At 43.7% G+C, this 15,242-nt stretch overlaps 1 protein-coding gene across 1 annotated transcript in view; it reads left to right on the top strand.

The window, feature by feature from the left end:
• The first annotated feature begins 925 nt into the window (after positions 1-925).
• Positions 926-15,242, top strand: part of ABHD17C (abhydrolase domain containing 17C, depalmitoylase) — a 31,994-nt gene continuing 17,677 nt past the window's right edge. Inside the window, exon 1 of the mRNA XM_060260274.1 lies at positions 926-2,481. Within this exon, the coding sequence (XP_060116257.1) occupies positions 1,964-2,481 (518 nt within the window). The 5' untranslated portion in view covers positions 926-1,963. The remainder of the gene's footprint in view (positions 2,482-15,242) is intronic.

Genomic DNA, 15,242 nt, shown 5'->3' on the forward strand with positions numbered 1-15,242 from the left:
CTCTGCCCGTAGGAATGCCTTTGAAGTACTCCTTATATGCAATGTATCTACTGTATGTCTTCAGTCTTTTCAAGCCCTGGCTTAGGCCACAAGTATCCAGTATCAATAAACTAGCTTCTTTGTATCTACATCGACTCGTTATTGAATCTGCAGACGACAGTGCTTTGCCTCAAACAAGCACTTGCCTAAGGGCTCCTGGTGAATTCATGGCAGAGAGAAGATTCAGAACTGGGATTATCCTGGGGAGTGGAGCTGGAGGGGGGAGGTTGGACCTCAGTGGTGCATAGTGCTATAGACTCCACCCTCCAAAGCAGTAATTTCCTCCAGTGAAACTGAAATCAGAGGAATATCTGTCATCTGGAGATAAAACTGTAATTCCAGGAGACCTCCAGGCCGCATCTGGAGGTTCCCAACCCTAACCACTGCCTTAGTTTTCTGGCACTCTTTAAAGGAAATTTACCAGTGTTCAGAGGTACATTGTCCTCGGTATCTTTTTTATTTTTTAAATAAAAAGAAACTGCACGTGCTCAGAGACACTCAGGTTGAATTGCCAGTCATTTCTGAAGACGAGAAAGGATAATTTCATGCCTGCTCATTATGTGATCACTTATTTTATTTTCACAATATTTATGTTTTGTTACCTAGCCAAGCTAGCAGCGGCACCCAAAAACGTTCATAGGACTGAACTAGAGAGCAGTGGTTGACTCCCGCCTAACACTGTGCAACGTCAGAAAAGCAGAGGGGAGCGATTGGCCGGCTTCTGAACCCCGGGTCCCACCGCGCAGGCGGGGCTGCCGTTCCACTCGCGCCAAAACAGTGGGCGAAAGAGCGTCGCAACTCCGCTCGGGAGGCAGGAAGGCGCGCAAGACGGATAGCGCATGCGTATCCCCTAGGCTTCTCCACCCCCTTTGCTTCCTCTTCTCTCAATGAGGAAAGGGGCAGCCTTTAACCCGGAAGTGGAGCCTCTGGTGGGGGGGGGGGAGAGAAGACGGAGGCGAGAGAGCTGAGGCGCGATGGCTGCTGCCTGCTTGCTGTGAGCCGGTCCTGATCTACCTCCCCTCTCCGCGGCCTTCCGCTCCGTCCCGCCATGGATCTCTCAGCCTTGGGGACCAGCCTCAGCTAAGGGATCCCCTCGTCCTTCCACGCCGACTGGCCTCTGCTCGCTTCTCGGCGGCGGCCTTTCCCTCGCTTCAAGCAGGAAAGGAAGGGCTTTTCCTGGTGCTCCGGGCCGTAGAAGCCCCGAGCTGCCTCCGAGGGCTTTTCTTTCTCTTTGGCCCAGGACGTGCGGGCTTGTGGGAGGCGGCGGCGGAGGAAGGACCTGTTTGTGCTTGGCAGGGAGGGAGGGAGGGGGCAAGCAAGGCTTTGACAGCGGGGGAGGTATAAGACCTTTAGGGCAACGCTGCGTAGTTTCTAGGAACTGGAGAACTAAAGCAGATTTGGGTGGGAAGGTTATGTCTGTTTAGGATTCCATCCAGGGGCAAGGTATGTCTGGAGAGTGACAGGTGCTTGGGGATAAAAGGTAGGGGGAGAGCGCTTATCTAAACCAAGCTGGTCCTGTATAGCTTACGCTAGGGGAAAGTTGCTTTTATTTTCTGCTAGGGTAGGTGATATTGTTCTAGGATGATGTGGGTTTTTTCCACATCCAGGTTAGGTGACAACTTTGAAACTGAAAGGAAGAAGGGCCTGGCAGCGTGAAGGAGGGACTTGAGCAGAAGCAGACAGCTGGGCAGAATTGGCCTTGTTTATGTGGCGGCAGGTCTTTTTTGAGGAAAAAAGTAACCAGGAGGCATCTTGGGCTTCTTTTAGATAACAGGCATCTTCAGTTTGTGTTGCCAGTTGAGGGGAAACAGGCTGCAACAGGTTGGTGTAGTTTCAGGTGAGTGACGGAGCTCATCTGAGATCAGCTGTGAAATCTTCTGGCTCTCCATCTCTCTTTGGTGCGGTTTCCCATCAAGCGTCTCTGATGCCCGAACAAGGTCCCAGAATGAACGGTTTCTCTCTGGGTGAGCTATGTTGGCTCTTTTGCTGTCCACCGTGCCCCAGCCGCATAGCTGCCAAGCTGGCTTTTCTGCCCCCAGAGCCCACGTACACTGTGATGCAACCAGAACAGCAGGAAGCTGGGACTGCTGCCGGGACACCAACAGGGAGTTGCAGCCTGCACTTGACTGAGCGGGCAGACTGGCAGTATTCCCAAAGGGAGCTGGATGCCGTGGAGGTCTTCTTCTCACGCACAGCCCGAGATAACAGACTGGGATGCATGTTTGTGCGTTGTGCTCCTTCCAGCCGGTATACACTGCTTTTCTCTCATGGCAACGCTGTGGATCTGGGCCAGATGTGTAGCTTCTACATTGGCCTAGGCTCTCGTATCAACTGCAATGTTTTCTCCTATGACTACTCTGGTTATGGAGTGAGCACTGGTAAACCATCTGAAAAGAACCTTTATGCAGACATCGATGCGGCTTGGCAGGCCCTCCGAACAAGGTAAAGGAAGGCTAAGTAATGGTGCCTGTGAAAATGAAGGAGGGTATTATTGCAGGTTTGGGGGCACTTTGATATCAGCGGTATTTGGCTTGGATGTTCTTAGTTTTTAAAAATTTGTGGTGATTTAGACACTCTGAGACCAAGATACAGGTGGAACTGTGCAGCTAGTTTATAGAATCATAGAGTTGGAAGGGACCTTCAGGATCATCTAGTCCAACCCCCTGCACAGTGCAGGAAATTCACACCATAAATTCACAGAATCTGCAGGAGAGCTCACCATCTCCTGGGGAAGCCTGTTCCACTGAGGTAACTGCTCTGTCAGGAAGTTCTTCCTAATTTTGAGCCGGAAACTCTTTCGATTTAATTTCAGTCTGTTGGTTCTGGTCCTGCCTTCTGGGGCCACAGAAAACAATTCTGTACCATCCTCTGTATGACAGCCCTTCAAGTACTTGAAGGTGGTAATCATATCACCTCTCAGCCACCTCCTCTCCAGGCTAAACATCCCCAGCTCCTTCAGCTTTTCCTCATAGGACTTGGTCTCCAGACCCCTCACCATCTTTGTTACCTTCCTCTGGACCTGTTCCAGCTTGTCTGTATCCTTCTTAAAATGTAGTGCCCAAAACTGAACACAATACTCCAGGTGAGATCTTACCAGAGTAAAGCGATACCATCACCTCACGTGATCTAGACACTATACTTCTTTTAATACAGCCCAATATTGCATTTGCCTTTTTAGCTACCACATCACACTGTTGACTCATGTTGAGCATATGGTCCCCTAAGACCCCTAGATCCTTTTCGCACATACTGTTGCCTAGACAAGTCTTCCCTATCCTATAACCATGCATTGTATTTTTCCTATCTAAATGCAGAACGTTACATTTATCCCTGTTAAAATTCATTTTATTGGGTTCAGTCCAGTTTTCCAGCCTGTCAAGATCATCTTGTATCCTGTTTTTGTCTTCTGCTTTATTTGCAACCTCTCCAAATTTAGTATCATCTGCAAATTTAATAAGCATTCCCTCGATTCCTTCATCCAAATCATTTATAAAGACGTTCTTTGCATCTAAGGGAATTTGCGTATTCTCTTCCTCCCTTCAGCTGCATGGCAAAATGGTTTGTGTTTTAATACTGTGGCTTTTAATTGTAAACCTTAAGCAGGACTCTGAAGAGATGGCATAGAAATATTCTAAATAAATAAATTTTAAAACTGAGGGATTTTTTTAAATAAATAAAACAGCTTGTGGTATTGCACTGGGGGTGGAGGTGCATTTCAAAGATGGGCATCACTGTCTTTCAGTATGTCCTAAAGTAGATCTTTGGATTCTGGTGGTCTGCTATTATGGTGAAGCAAAAATGGGAGATGAGGTAAAAATTGGGCGGGGACAATTCAAGGTGTGCTTAACCTGTTGTGTAGGAACAGGTAGTGAAACTTGTCGATATTTCCTCTAGTATAAATAGCCATGCATCATGGTTTCTGTGTATCCTTGGATAATGCATCCAAAGCATTCTTATATGGTTGTTTGCGCCTCAAGTGATTTTTCACTTGTCATTGCACAGTGGCAATGATTGGCAACTGGATTGTTCCATCCACACAGGAAAATCCAGCTGTAAATGACTGCTGTATCACAATGACTGCAAAAGATCTACGGAAGTGTGGATTCAGCTGCATGCTAAAACAGGTGGTATTGGCCAGGGTATGATGTGCCTACCAGGTTTGCCCTGTCTTCAGCTCTTCAACAGTGCAACACTGCTTTATGGTAATTTATATTGGTGTCGGAATTGATGCTTTAAACTTTTCAGAGTTTTTAATCTAATTGGTGGATGAAAAGGGAGGCGCCTTCATATAACATTCCTTAGTTACTGGTCTGTTTTTTACAGAGGTTCAAAGTTGAAATAAAATTTTATTGATGCATTTAAAGCAAGGAACTTTATGGCTTTTCAGTGCTTATGGGGCCTTGTATGGACTTTGGTTTCAGCCCTTGACCTATTGCAGTTTGGGTTTTGTGTGCCAAAGAAGTCATGACTGGGTGCAGCTTATGTGCCAGTGTCTGGTTCAGTAGATGATCTGTCCTTCACTAGCCACAAGTTGGTGCAGAGTGAACACCACTGAGCCGGCATCTTTCACATTTCTTTTTGGTTTCACAGTGTGTTGGCTATTCATTTGCAGCTAGAAATAATAGTGAAGGCTCGTTGATTTTATTCTGTCTTACACAGAAATATTAAACAGCTTCAGTTCATTTTGTTTGCTGCTCCAGTGATGCTGATTGTAATTTTTAACATCAAAATTCAAAGCATGAAGTCTCCTCTCCATCAAGCTGGGATGCTTTTAGACCCTTTGCTGCATATGGAAATGCAGAATGGTTCTTCACTTCTCTCATCCTTCCTCCACAACATAATTGTATGTGGACTCAGAATAGTCTGTATTTTTTCCCCTTTTGTCTGTGTGTGTCAGCACCTGGAAGTCATGTTGACCTCCATGACTGACCCTTAATATGGACCTAGAGGACATTCAGGAATATGGCTGAATAAGCCTGCCCCCACCTCGCAACTGCGTATTTCAAGGACAGTCTCCCATCCAAGTCCTAACAACAGTGGACCTTGCTTAGCTTCCAAGATCTGACAAGATTGGGCTTGCCTGAGCTATCCAGGTCAGGGTGGTATATGTTTCTAATGTTTCTGAGCCCACTTGTAGGGAGGGCAGGATAGAAATCCCGATAAATAAATGTTATATTAAGGGCACACTGAGTCAGTATATAGTGTTTCTTTAGAGTATCAGTTCTGATTGATTCTTGTGTGTTTAATGTTACATTGTATCCCTATTTCACATTAGAGAATCTTAAGAAAGAGCTGGGAAATTTCTGCTGATCCATGATCTGCTGGAATGCAACTGCATCAGCCTCAAATAAGTTTCCCCCCCATTGTCTGTGCTTGGTGAACACCAAGGAACATTAAACACCTGGTTTGTGCTCTTTTTACAATGCTCACTCTTTGGAACCTTTTCAGTGTTGTCTCCAACCTGGTGGAACTCCCTGCTGGATAACATCTGGCCCCTGTGGGACTTAATGCAGTTCCACAGCACCTGCAAGGTGAAAATAGTTTTAGAACAAATCACCAAACAGCATTTAGAAAGGATGGCTGTGACTACTAAGAGCCATCATGGGTTTCTCAAGAACAAGGCATGTCAGACTAACCTTATCTCTTTTTTGAGAAAGGTACTACCTTGCTGGATTGGGGAATGCTGTAAGCAGAATTTATCTTGATTTTATTAAGGCTTTTGATAAAGTTCCACATAATATGCTTGTTGACAAGTTGGTAAAATATAGTTTGGATCCTATTACTGTTAGGTGGATCTGTAACTATTTGACAGATCACACCCAAAGCGTGCTTGTGAATGATTCCTCATCCTCTTGAGGAGGAGGGACAAGTGGAGTGTCTCAAGGATCTCTCCTGGCATGTATATTGTTCTACATCTTTATCAGTGATTTGGATGAAGGAATAGAAGGAATGCTTATTGTATTTTGCAGATTATACTGAATAGGGAGGGTAGCAAATATGGTAGAAGACAATCAGGCTACAGGATAATCTTGACAAGCTGAAAAACTGGGCTAAAACAAATAAAATGAATTTTAACAGGGATGAATGTAAAGTCCTGCATTAAGGGATGAGGGAGACTTGTTTTAGCAGTAGTATGTGCGAAAAGGATCTAGGGATCTTAGTGGATCATATGCTGAACATGAGTCAACAGTGTGATGCGGTGGCTAAAAAGGCAAATTCAATTTTGGGCTGTATATGAAGTGATGGTATTGCTTTGTTCTGCTCTGGTTAGACCTCACCTGGAATATTGTGTTCAGTTTAGGGTACCACAGTTTAAGAAAGATATAGATAGTGGAGGGAAACAAAGACGGTGAGGGTTCTGGAGACAAAGTCCTATGAGGAAAGGCTAAAGGAGCTGGGTATGCTTGGCCTGGAGAGGAGACAACTCAGAGGTGATATGATCACCATCTTCAAGCACTTGAAGGCTGTCACATAGAGGATGTTGCGGAGTTATTTTCTGTTGCTCCAGGAGGTCGGATCAGAACCAGCAGGTTGAAATTAAATCAAAAGAATTTTTGGCTAAACATTAGGAAGAACGTCCTCACAGTGAGAGTGGTTCCTCGGGAGGTGGTGGGCTCTTCTTCAGAGGTTTTTTTAACAGAGGCTAGATGGCCATCTGACAGCAGTGCTGATTCTGTAAATTTAGGCAGATCATGAGAGGGATGGCAGGAAGGGTTGCATCAGTGCTTAGTTCTTACAGTCATTTCTTACATGCCTACTTAGAGCTGTTTGCCACATTGGGGTAAGGCAGCCATTTTTCTCCAGGCCAGTTTTTGCCAGGGATCCTGTAGGATTTTTTTTTTTTTGGTCATCTTCTGGGTGTGGAGCAGGTGCCACTGGGTGTGTGTGGAGGGTGCTCTTTTTGAATTTCCTGCATTGTGCAGGGGGTTGAAGACCCTGGAGGTCCCTTCCAACTCTGATTCTATAGGCTTATGGTTGATGACAGCAAGAGGGTCTACCCAGCCTGGTTTCATTCCTCTCTTTCCTTCTGTTAGGATTGGCTCCTGACAATGGGCCTGAATGCTATTGAAATGTTACTGATGCTTAAAGTGTGGTTGCATTTGTTTGATCAACTGAATATTCTCTGTCATATTTTCATTGCTTATGAATTTTGTTTCGGTTGTATTTTTCTTGCTTATGAGTCATTCACGTATTCATGTATTCATATACTGTTGTTTACCATCCTGAGCCCACAGTGTAGGAGAGGGCAGTTTAAAAATCAAATAAACCTACACACCCAGGGAACTCTTAATATATATTCATGTATCCACATACAATATTCATGTATTCATATATAGTAGTATAGACTGGTTTGTGTCATGAAATACAAGATATAAGACTTGTATTTCACCAACTGTTACATTCTATACTTAATTCTTCTGAGTAACTAACACAGACTGCCCCAAGTAAGGGGCCAAGAAGAGAGAAAGGTGACCCTGAGAGAGTTGCTGATTATCACATCTCCCTGGAAACAGAAGATGGAGACAAGGCAGAGTAGCTTTGGACTGGAATGTGCAACCTTGACTTACCCAAGTTTATGGACCTGAGAACTCTTTTAAATACATTTTGGCAGTGGAATTGCACACCCAGAATTCTGACTCGTAAGGTTGGGGCTGTTAGGTTATTTGTATGTATATTAGTTAAGTTTCATTTGACTTCAGTTTCACCAAGGAAAGGCTTCCTTGCCATAAGTGTTTGCTTTGCTGATTTATCTCAAATAAAGCTTCTGCTTTCATCCTGAGACGTTCCCTTGAATGATACTCAGAGCAAAACCTTACGCCTCCCCCTCGTGGGGGATAGGATTTAAAACTGATTTAGGACACCATCTAAAATAGAATTGAAATGGATATTTATTTAATCATTGCAATCTTATATTGTACCTTTGGTTTACTATTGTTCACCATCCTGAGCCCACAGTGTGGGAGAGGGCAGTTTAAAAATCAAATAAACTACACACCCAGGGAACTCTAAATTTTCCTCCCTTCTCAGGAAATGTGGGTGTCCTCTTTGGTGGTGAGGGAGCATTCTGTCATTACACTGTAGGTTTTGCTTTATGAAGTTCTTTTAAATTTGATGGAAGTTCATTGACGCAAACCACAAGAATGCAGAGTGGTTGAATTCTGAATAGAATTGGTGGACTTCAGTCATAAGAGACTACTAATTTCCATTCGAGTTTCAGAACACACAGTAATGAGGCAGCATAATCCATGCTAAACAACACTTGGTCCTAACCACAAATTAATGTTCAAGAGATTTTTTTAAAAAATGGGAGGACTTCATGGCCTGGTCTTTACTTTATATGTAGTGAGCGATGCACAGAGCAAAACAAAAACAAAAACTTTTTTCAGTGATCTGAGGATTCCCTCTGTTAGTATTTTGTCTTGCTGAAAGGATTAATATGCTGCATTGGCCACTTTCTTTGGTCACCTATGTTGACTGTATTGCCTGTAAGCAACCCAGCAGAGTAGTTTCTGCATATCAAAAAAGGAATGGATGGTGGTTCTTCTGTAGATCATTCCCAAGTAACACCAAGCAGGTGAATTAGTAAATTTCTGTGAATGTTTTTGGGGCTGCTTCCAGTGAATTGAATTCCAGTGTGCTATCATGCTTGTGTCAGGCCAGGACCAGGAGGACCCTGTTCTGCCATGAAAGCTTGCTGGGGCATTCTGTCTCAGCCTAAACTATCTCATAGGGCTCAGATGATGGGCAGAGCAATCCTGAGCCATGCCAGCACTGAGGTGGCCAGCTGCCACTCAGCTGTTGCCTCTCTAAGGGGATAGTTACATGACAGTGGAATGGGGGGAGGGAAGTGCCCCAGAATTGTTGTCAGTGGGATGCACTGCCATTTTTGCCAGGAGAATTTTGTGCCTGTTCTGGGGGGGCGTTCCCATGCTGAAGATGAATTTGGAGTTGACTGGCTGGCACCATGCCCCCTGACACACCCACATTTCTACTGACACTGGGCTGTCACTCTGCTGGTGTGCAACTACCTGGGTGCAAGTGCACTGCACAGTGCTGCTTGGGCTCTCCACTGGTGTAAATGCCTCTTATGCCAGCATTGGGGTCAGCTGGCTCCCTGTTATGATTTGTACCCCCTTAGGATTGCTCTGTTAAAATAGTAAGAAAAAAGACAATTTTAATCATTGATTGAAAGCTGGAAACTGTACTTTGGTGCCAATGAGAGCTGTGATGCCCCCTGACTCTGTTTTCTTTTTGTATTGTGCTGATGGCTTTTATGAAACACAAAACAGTAACCCAGAGAAGTTTGGTTGCGTCAGCACTCAGAACTTGTGCGAGCCAGGCACATGACAGGTTTGGGCCTTCAGATTACCCATAGGTACAGGCTTTCTTGATTGATAACCTCTTCCTGTGGCTACACAAGGAACAAGACCTCCCTTTTCTTTGGAAACTGAAACCCAGTTGCCTGTTCTCCAAAACAAAGAGTCTCCTTGGAGCAGAAATTGTTTCAGAAGAACATAAGTGGCATCATTTTTGTTTCCATCTAAAGTTTGCTACGTCCATCCCAGCAGGATGCTTGTCTGGGAACCTCCCAGTATTCTGTAGTTGGTCCTGTTCCTGTGACAGCCATTTTGTATTAACATACTACGCATTCTCAACCCTTCAAAAGTATCCACAGGTTAAACAATATCGGGGGATCCTGTTTTAAAACTATTTTTCCAACTTATATCTTGAGGAAATATGCATATTGCTACCTGGCTACTGTAAGGATTTTAAAAATCTGAATTTGCATCTAAGTAGTCTTAATACAACCTAGGACTATAATCCAGAACCTTTGACCAACATGAGTGCTGCAGAACTATGTGTTTAGAGACAAATTATAGGCCTGAATGACTTGGGTCTTAAGATAATTTAACTAGGGTTGAGGTAGAAATCTTGAGCAAAATAGATTTGGAAATAAATCTCATTGAACATTGGGGTTGGGCTGTAAATGTCCAAACCTCTCTAGAAGGAAGGGCTGATAGTTACTTGACAAAATAGTTTCTCTGTGCAGGGGAAGGTAAACCTCTACCATCTTTGGTTAATATAGTCAAACTGGGGTAGATCCAACCCTGTCCCATGATCCTCAGCAAAGGTTTTTTTGATGGTCAAAGGGAACCTCTCCTTTCTTTTTTCTCCTGCAGAAAAGCTGGTTTCATCCAACCCAAGATAATGTGGGATCTAATTACATTGCAGAGAAAGTAGCTGGCATAAAATAGAAAATTACCCAAATGGCCTCAATGGTTACGTTGTGATGTTGTTTCCCTGGACGCCAGCAGATGTGATGATTGAATCCCCACACCCAATGGAAGCCTCACAGTGAGAAATGCAGCCTATGGCTTCCTGTTGTTTATAGAGACATAAAACATTCTGCAAATTTAGAAACTATGGGGGGAATTCTGGGGAGGAAATTGAAAAATCTTTTTAACCTTAACATATTTTGCTGTTTTAACAATGTAAAGCAATGCATAATTTATGACAGTATATAAAATTTTGGCACATTGTGTAATATCTATATACTATTGAGCACATCTGTATAATATCTATATATTATCAGCTATGTGTGGTTGTGACCTGTGGGTGGCTAAATCTGTGGATCAGGGCCATACAGGCTAAACATCTTTCTGCACACTTGGGAGACTCCCCAACTGTACAGAAAAATCTGAAATCTAAACCTGATTTTTTTTAAAAAAAAATGTTTTTTTTTTAAATCTCCCCGAAACCAAAGGAGCAGGAGCACAGAGAACACTCTTCTTACCTTAGTGTGGTGGAACCTGGGAGCTGTGGAGGTGGCAAAGGAGCAGGAGCACAGAGAACACTCTTCTTACTTTAGTGTGGTGGAGCCTGGGAGCTGTGGAGGTGGCAAAGGAGCAAGAGCACAGAGAACACTCTTCTTACCTTAGTGTGCTGGAGCCTGGGAGCTGTGGAGGTGGCAAAGGAGCAAGAGCACAGAGAACACTCTTCTTACCTTAGTGTGCTGGAGCCTGGGAGCTGTGGAGGTGGCAAAGGAGCAAGAGCACAGAGAACACTCTTCTTACCTTAGTGTGCTGAAGCCTGGGAGCTGTGGAGGAGGCAAAGGAGCAAGAGCACAGAGAACACTCTTCTTACCTTAGTGTGGTGGAGCCTGGGAGCTGTGGAGGTGGCAAAGGAGCAAGAGCACAGAGAACACTCTTCTTACCTTAGTGTGGTGGAACCTGGGAGCTGTGGAGATGGCAAAGCAGCCCAGGCGCCATGCCAGGGAGTGACTACTGAAAAGCTCTGGAGCTGCAGTAGCGATGACATATAACACTGTAAACATTGAACTCTTTAGTAGTATATTATCATACACATAGCAAATTGAAGACATTTGTTATATTTAATCAAGAAATATACCCTTAAATACCATAAAAACAGTATATAGTATACAATGAAATAATTATTTAATGCTGGAGATACTTGCATAGTCATCATACTATGCACATACATTATTTGAGGGAGTCCTTGTCTTTTTAAGAAAAGCATTTTGTTCATTCTAAGAAAGAAAATATTTCACCGTAGTCCACGGTGGGGAAGGGAGTGTTGTCTTGGTTGCCTCAACAGCTATAGTCATTAACTTAATTCATAACTTAGAAATCAAATATTTGTGCCCATCACTCCTCATATATATAAAAAAGCAGCCTTTAACTTTGTTTTCTGGATGGTGATTTGGTTTTACAAAAGTAATGTAAACAAAACCATATCTTAAGGACCGTCCCCCCCATGTTCCCCCTGGAGAGCCTTGTGCTCTGCTGATCAACATCTACTGGTTGTCCCTGACCCAAAGGACATCCACTTAGCCTCAACCAGGGCCAGGGCTTTCTCTATCCTGGTCCCTGCTTGGTAGAACTGGCTCCCATCTGAGATTAGGGCCTTGTGGAATTTATTGCAGTTCTGCAGGGCCTGCAAAATGGAGCTGTTCTGCCAGGCTTTTGTTTGAGGTGCTGGACATCCAACTATTTGACCTCCCTGCCTAGAAGCAGCCTTGACCATCTGCACATATGAAGTCTTGATGTGATATAAGATGGAATAATTCCTGTTATCATCTGTAAAATTCATGGGATTTGAAATTAAGACTATTTCATCATCTGCTTCACTAAGACTATCTACTTCACCATCTTACATTGTTACTTTTTTGTTTGTTTTATCTGTTTTAATAACTATGTTGACCCAAAGGTGGCCAAATTGTGGCTCTTTCACACACATGTACACAGCACCAGTGGTCTGACCTAGCCTCAGATCGCAAAGCATGGAGGCACGCCATCCACCAGGCTGTCTCTTCTTTTGAGAACGCACGCATAGCTGGTCTTGAGGACAAAAGGAGATTGAGGAAGAATCGCACTGCTACAGCACCAACCCTAAATCAGACTTTTCCCTGCAGCCACTGTGGCCGGACCTGCCTGTCCCGCATTGGTCTTGTCAGCCACCAGCGAGCCTGCAGCAGACGTGGACTATTGCACCCCTCTTAAATCTTCGTTCGCGAAGCCAAGCCGAGAGAGAGAGACACAGCTCCTGGAGGTCAAGGAGGAACTTTATGCAGGCTTACTCACAAACTTGCTTAGCATTGGGACCTCAGTCAGCCTCTGAGCACTGACCCATAGGTAGGCGAATATTTATGCCATGTGTGAAGTGGGGAAGAAGGGGAAAAGAGGCAGGTTTGCAAGCTCTTCTCTACCGCAGAGATTGCCCAGAGACCTAGAGTGGAGAAAGAGAGCACAAAAGCTGAGGGAGCTACTGGAAGGTGAGAAGGAATTAAAGAGGGCAGTGCAGGGTTCCCCCCTTAGTTTCATAGGTCTTGTAGGTGCTGTATTTACTAATCTTAGTGTCAAGGCAGAGAGAGATTCATAATGATGCAACCAGTGGTCAGTGATTTATGTGGTACATGTGTGTTTCCTTCTCACACTGGTGCCAAAAAATAATTCCCTAACCATTCCCTATGCTGGGTTTATGGGGACTGTTATTCCCAGCTTCTGTTTTTTAAAATGTTCATGTTGTGAAGTGCATATATGTGTATATGTGTATTTTATCTTTCTGTTCAAAGAAAGTATTAAGAGTTTTAAGAAAGACATCTGACATTTATTCTGTGGGGCTCTTATGTTAAGCAAGTTCAGCTACCCTGTCTTGACCAGTTTTTATTATCACGTATTTTGATGTTACCCGGCCTAAGTCTATTTGGGAAGGGTGGGATGTAAATATGATAAATACATACATAATGTAGTTTTTAGCATGTTTATTTTACATTCACGTTTCATTTCTGATCAATTTTCTTTTTTGAAAAAAGGGCCCTTACAATCAAAAAAGAATGTTTAAAAAAATCATTGATTTTTATCCATACTGATGACAAGGTGTTCTTCCTACTTAAAGATTAATCAGTCTCAAGACAGTACTTTGAGAGAAGCTTGTGAACAAAATGAATCTGATAAATATTGCAGATGGTATGCCTGTGCGTATGCTTGTACTCATTTGTTTGTTTCAGACCAGAGCTGTCCAGGTGAGGCTGATAAGAGCATTTGTCAGCTTGTACAGGAGAAACTTCAGATTATTTACAAGGAAATGCCCTTTGTTGTCTGTTCTGTTCTGTAGCCAGCTCTCCCTGGGCTACTTTAATATATGGGTTATTTTACTTTTTCAGACTGGAGGGGCATTGTCTCCAAAGGAACTAGACTGCTATTCCTGGCTATGTGCTCTTTGTATCTGAGCTCCAAGATTACCTCCCTAATGCCTTGGTATTTAGCAACTCTGAGCTCTGTCATACTACTGTCTGTCTTGATCAGAAGATGCCAGTGTCCTGTTTAGGGCCTGGTGCAAACATAATGCCTGTGACCATGGTTGGGAGACTGGGAGCATGCTGTGGACTTGCTTTCCCACTTGGAACCCACATGTGGGGCAGAAAATTTCCCGTAGCAAAATACAGCATCAGAACACACACACACCCCAATACTGACTAGGGGTAGCTTTGACGTACAGTTAGGAAAATGTTGCCTGAAAAAAAATGATGTCTCAGGTTTTAGTCAGAGTCTGAGGGGATTAATTGTAACAGTGCCATGGACACTATATTGTTCAGGGTGGTGAGAACCAGAGAGGATTGTGAGGCACTCCAAAGGGATCTGTTGAGGCTGGGTGAGTGGGCGTCAACGTGGCAGATGAGGTTCAGTGTGGCCAAGTGCAAAGTAATGCACATTGGGGCAAAGAATCCCAGCTACAAATACAAGTTGATGGGTTGTGAACTGGCAGAGACTGACCAAGAGAGAGATCTTGGGGTCATGGTAGATAACTCACTGAAAATGTCAAGACAGTGTGCGATTGTAATAAAAAAGGCCAACGCCATGCTGGGAATTATTAGGAAGGGAACTGAAAACAAATCAGCCAGTATCATAATGCTTCTGTATAAATCGATGGTGCGGTCTCATTTGGATACTGTGTACAATTTTGGTCACTGCACCTCAAAAAGGATATTATGTCAAGCATGCGGGTTCAATGATGAGTCGAAGTTGATACAAACTTGATAGACCGATACTTTAGCTGAAGCCATTTCTTGAGAGTAATGAAACTGATACAATACTTTTAAGGCATATTTCAAAAGGATTCCAAGGGAGGGGGCTGCGGGGAAGCGTTCACACCTAAACTAGCAGACTGTCTACTTTCCCAGGATGTTTATCAGGACTTTGTCCTTGCTTTCACCAGATGTCTCATCCTCCCTCCAGAGGATATATGGGAAGGTGCTGATTACTTTGTTCCCTTCACACTACTCTTAATTAACAGCCATAAAGCGGGACAAGGAAAGGGGAAAGAATAACAAACAAATAGACTTGGATCCCCCATGACAATTCACAGATCAGATTTAGGTAGGACCCTAAAACAATCAATTGACAATAATATTCAACCATGCTTGACATATTATAGCATTGGAAAAAGTGCAGAAAAGGGCAACTAGAATGATTAAAGGTTTGGAACACTTTCCCTGTGAAGAAAAGTTAAAATGCTTGGGCCTCTTTAGCTTGGAGAAATGTTGACTGCGGGGTGACATGATAGAGGTTTACAAGATTATGCATGGGATGGAGGAAGTGGAGAAGTCCTTTTCTCCCTTTCTCACAATACAAGAACTCGTGGGCATTCAATGAAATTGCTGAGCAGACAGGTTAAAACGGATA

The sequence above is a fragment of the Heteronotia binoei genome, chromosome 19, assembly GCF_032191835.1.
Source record: "Heteronotia binoei isolate CCM8104 ecotype False Entrance Well chromosome 19, APGP_CSIRO_Hbin_v1, whole genome shotgun sequence".
Lineage (NCBI taxonomy): Eukaryota > Metazoa > Chordata > Lepidosauria > Squamata > Gekkonidae > Heteronotia > Heteronotia binoei.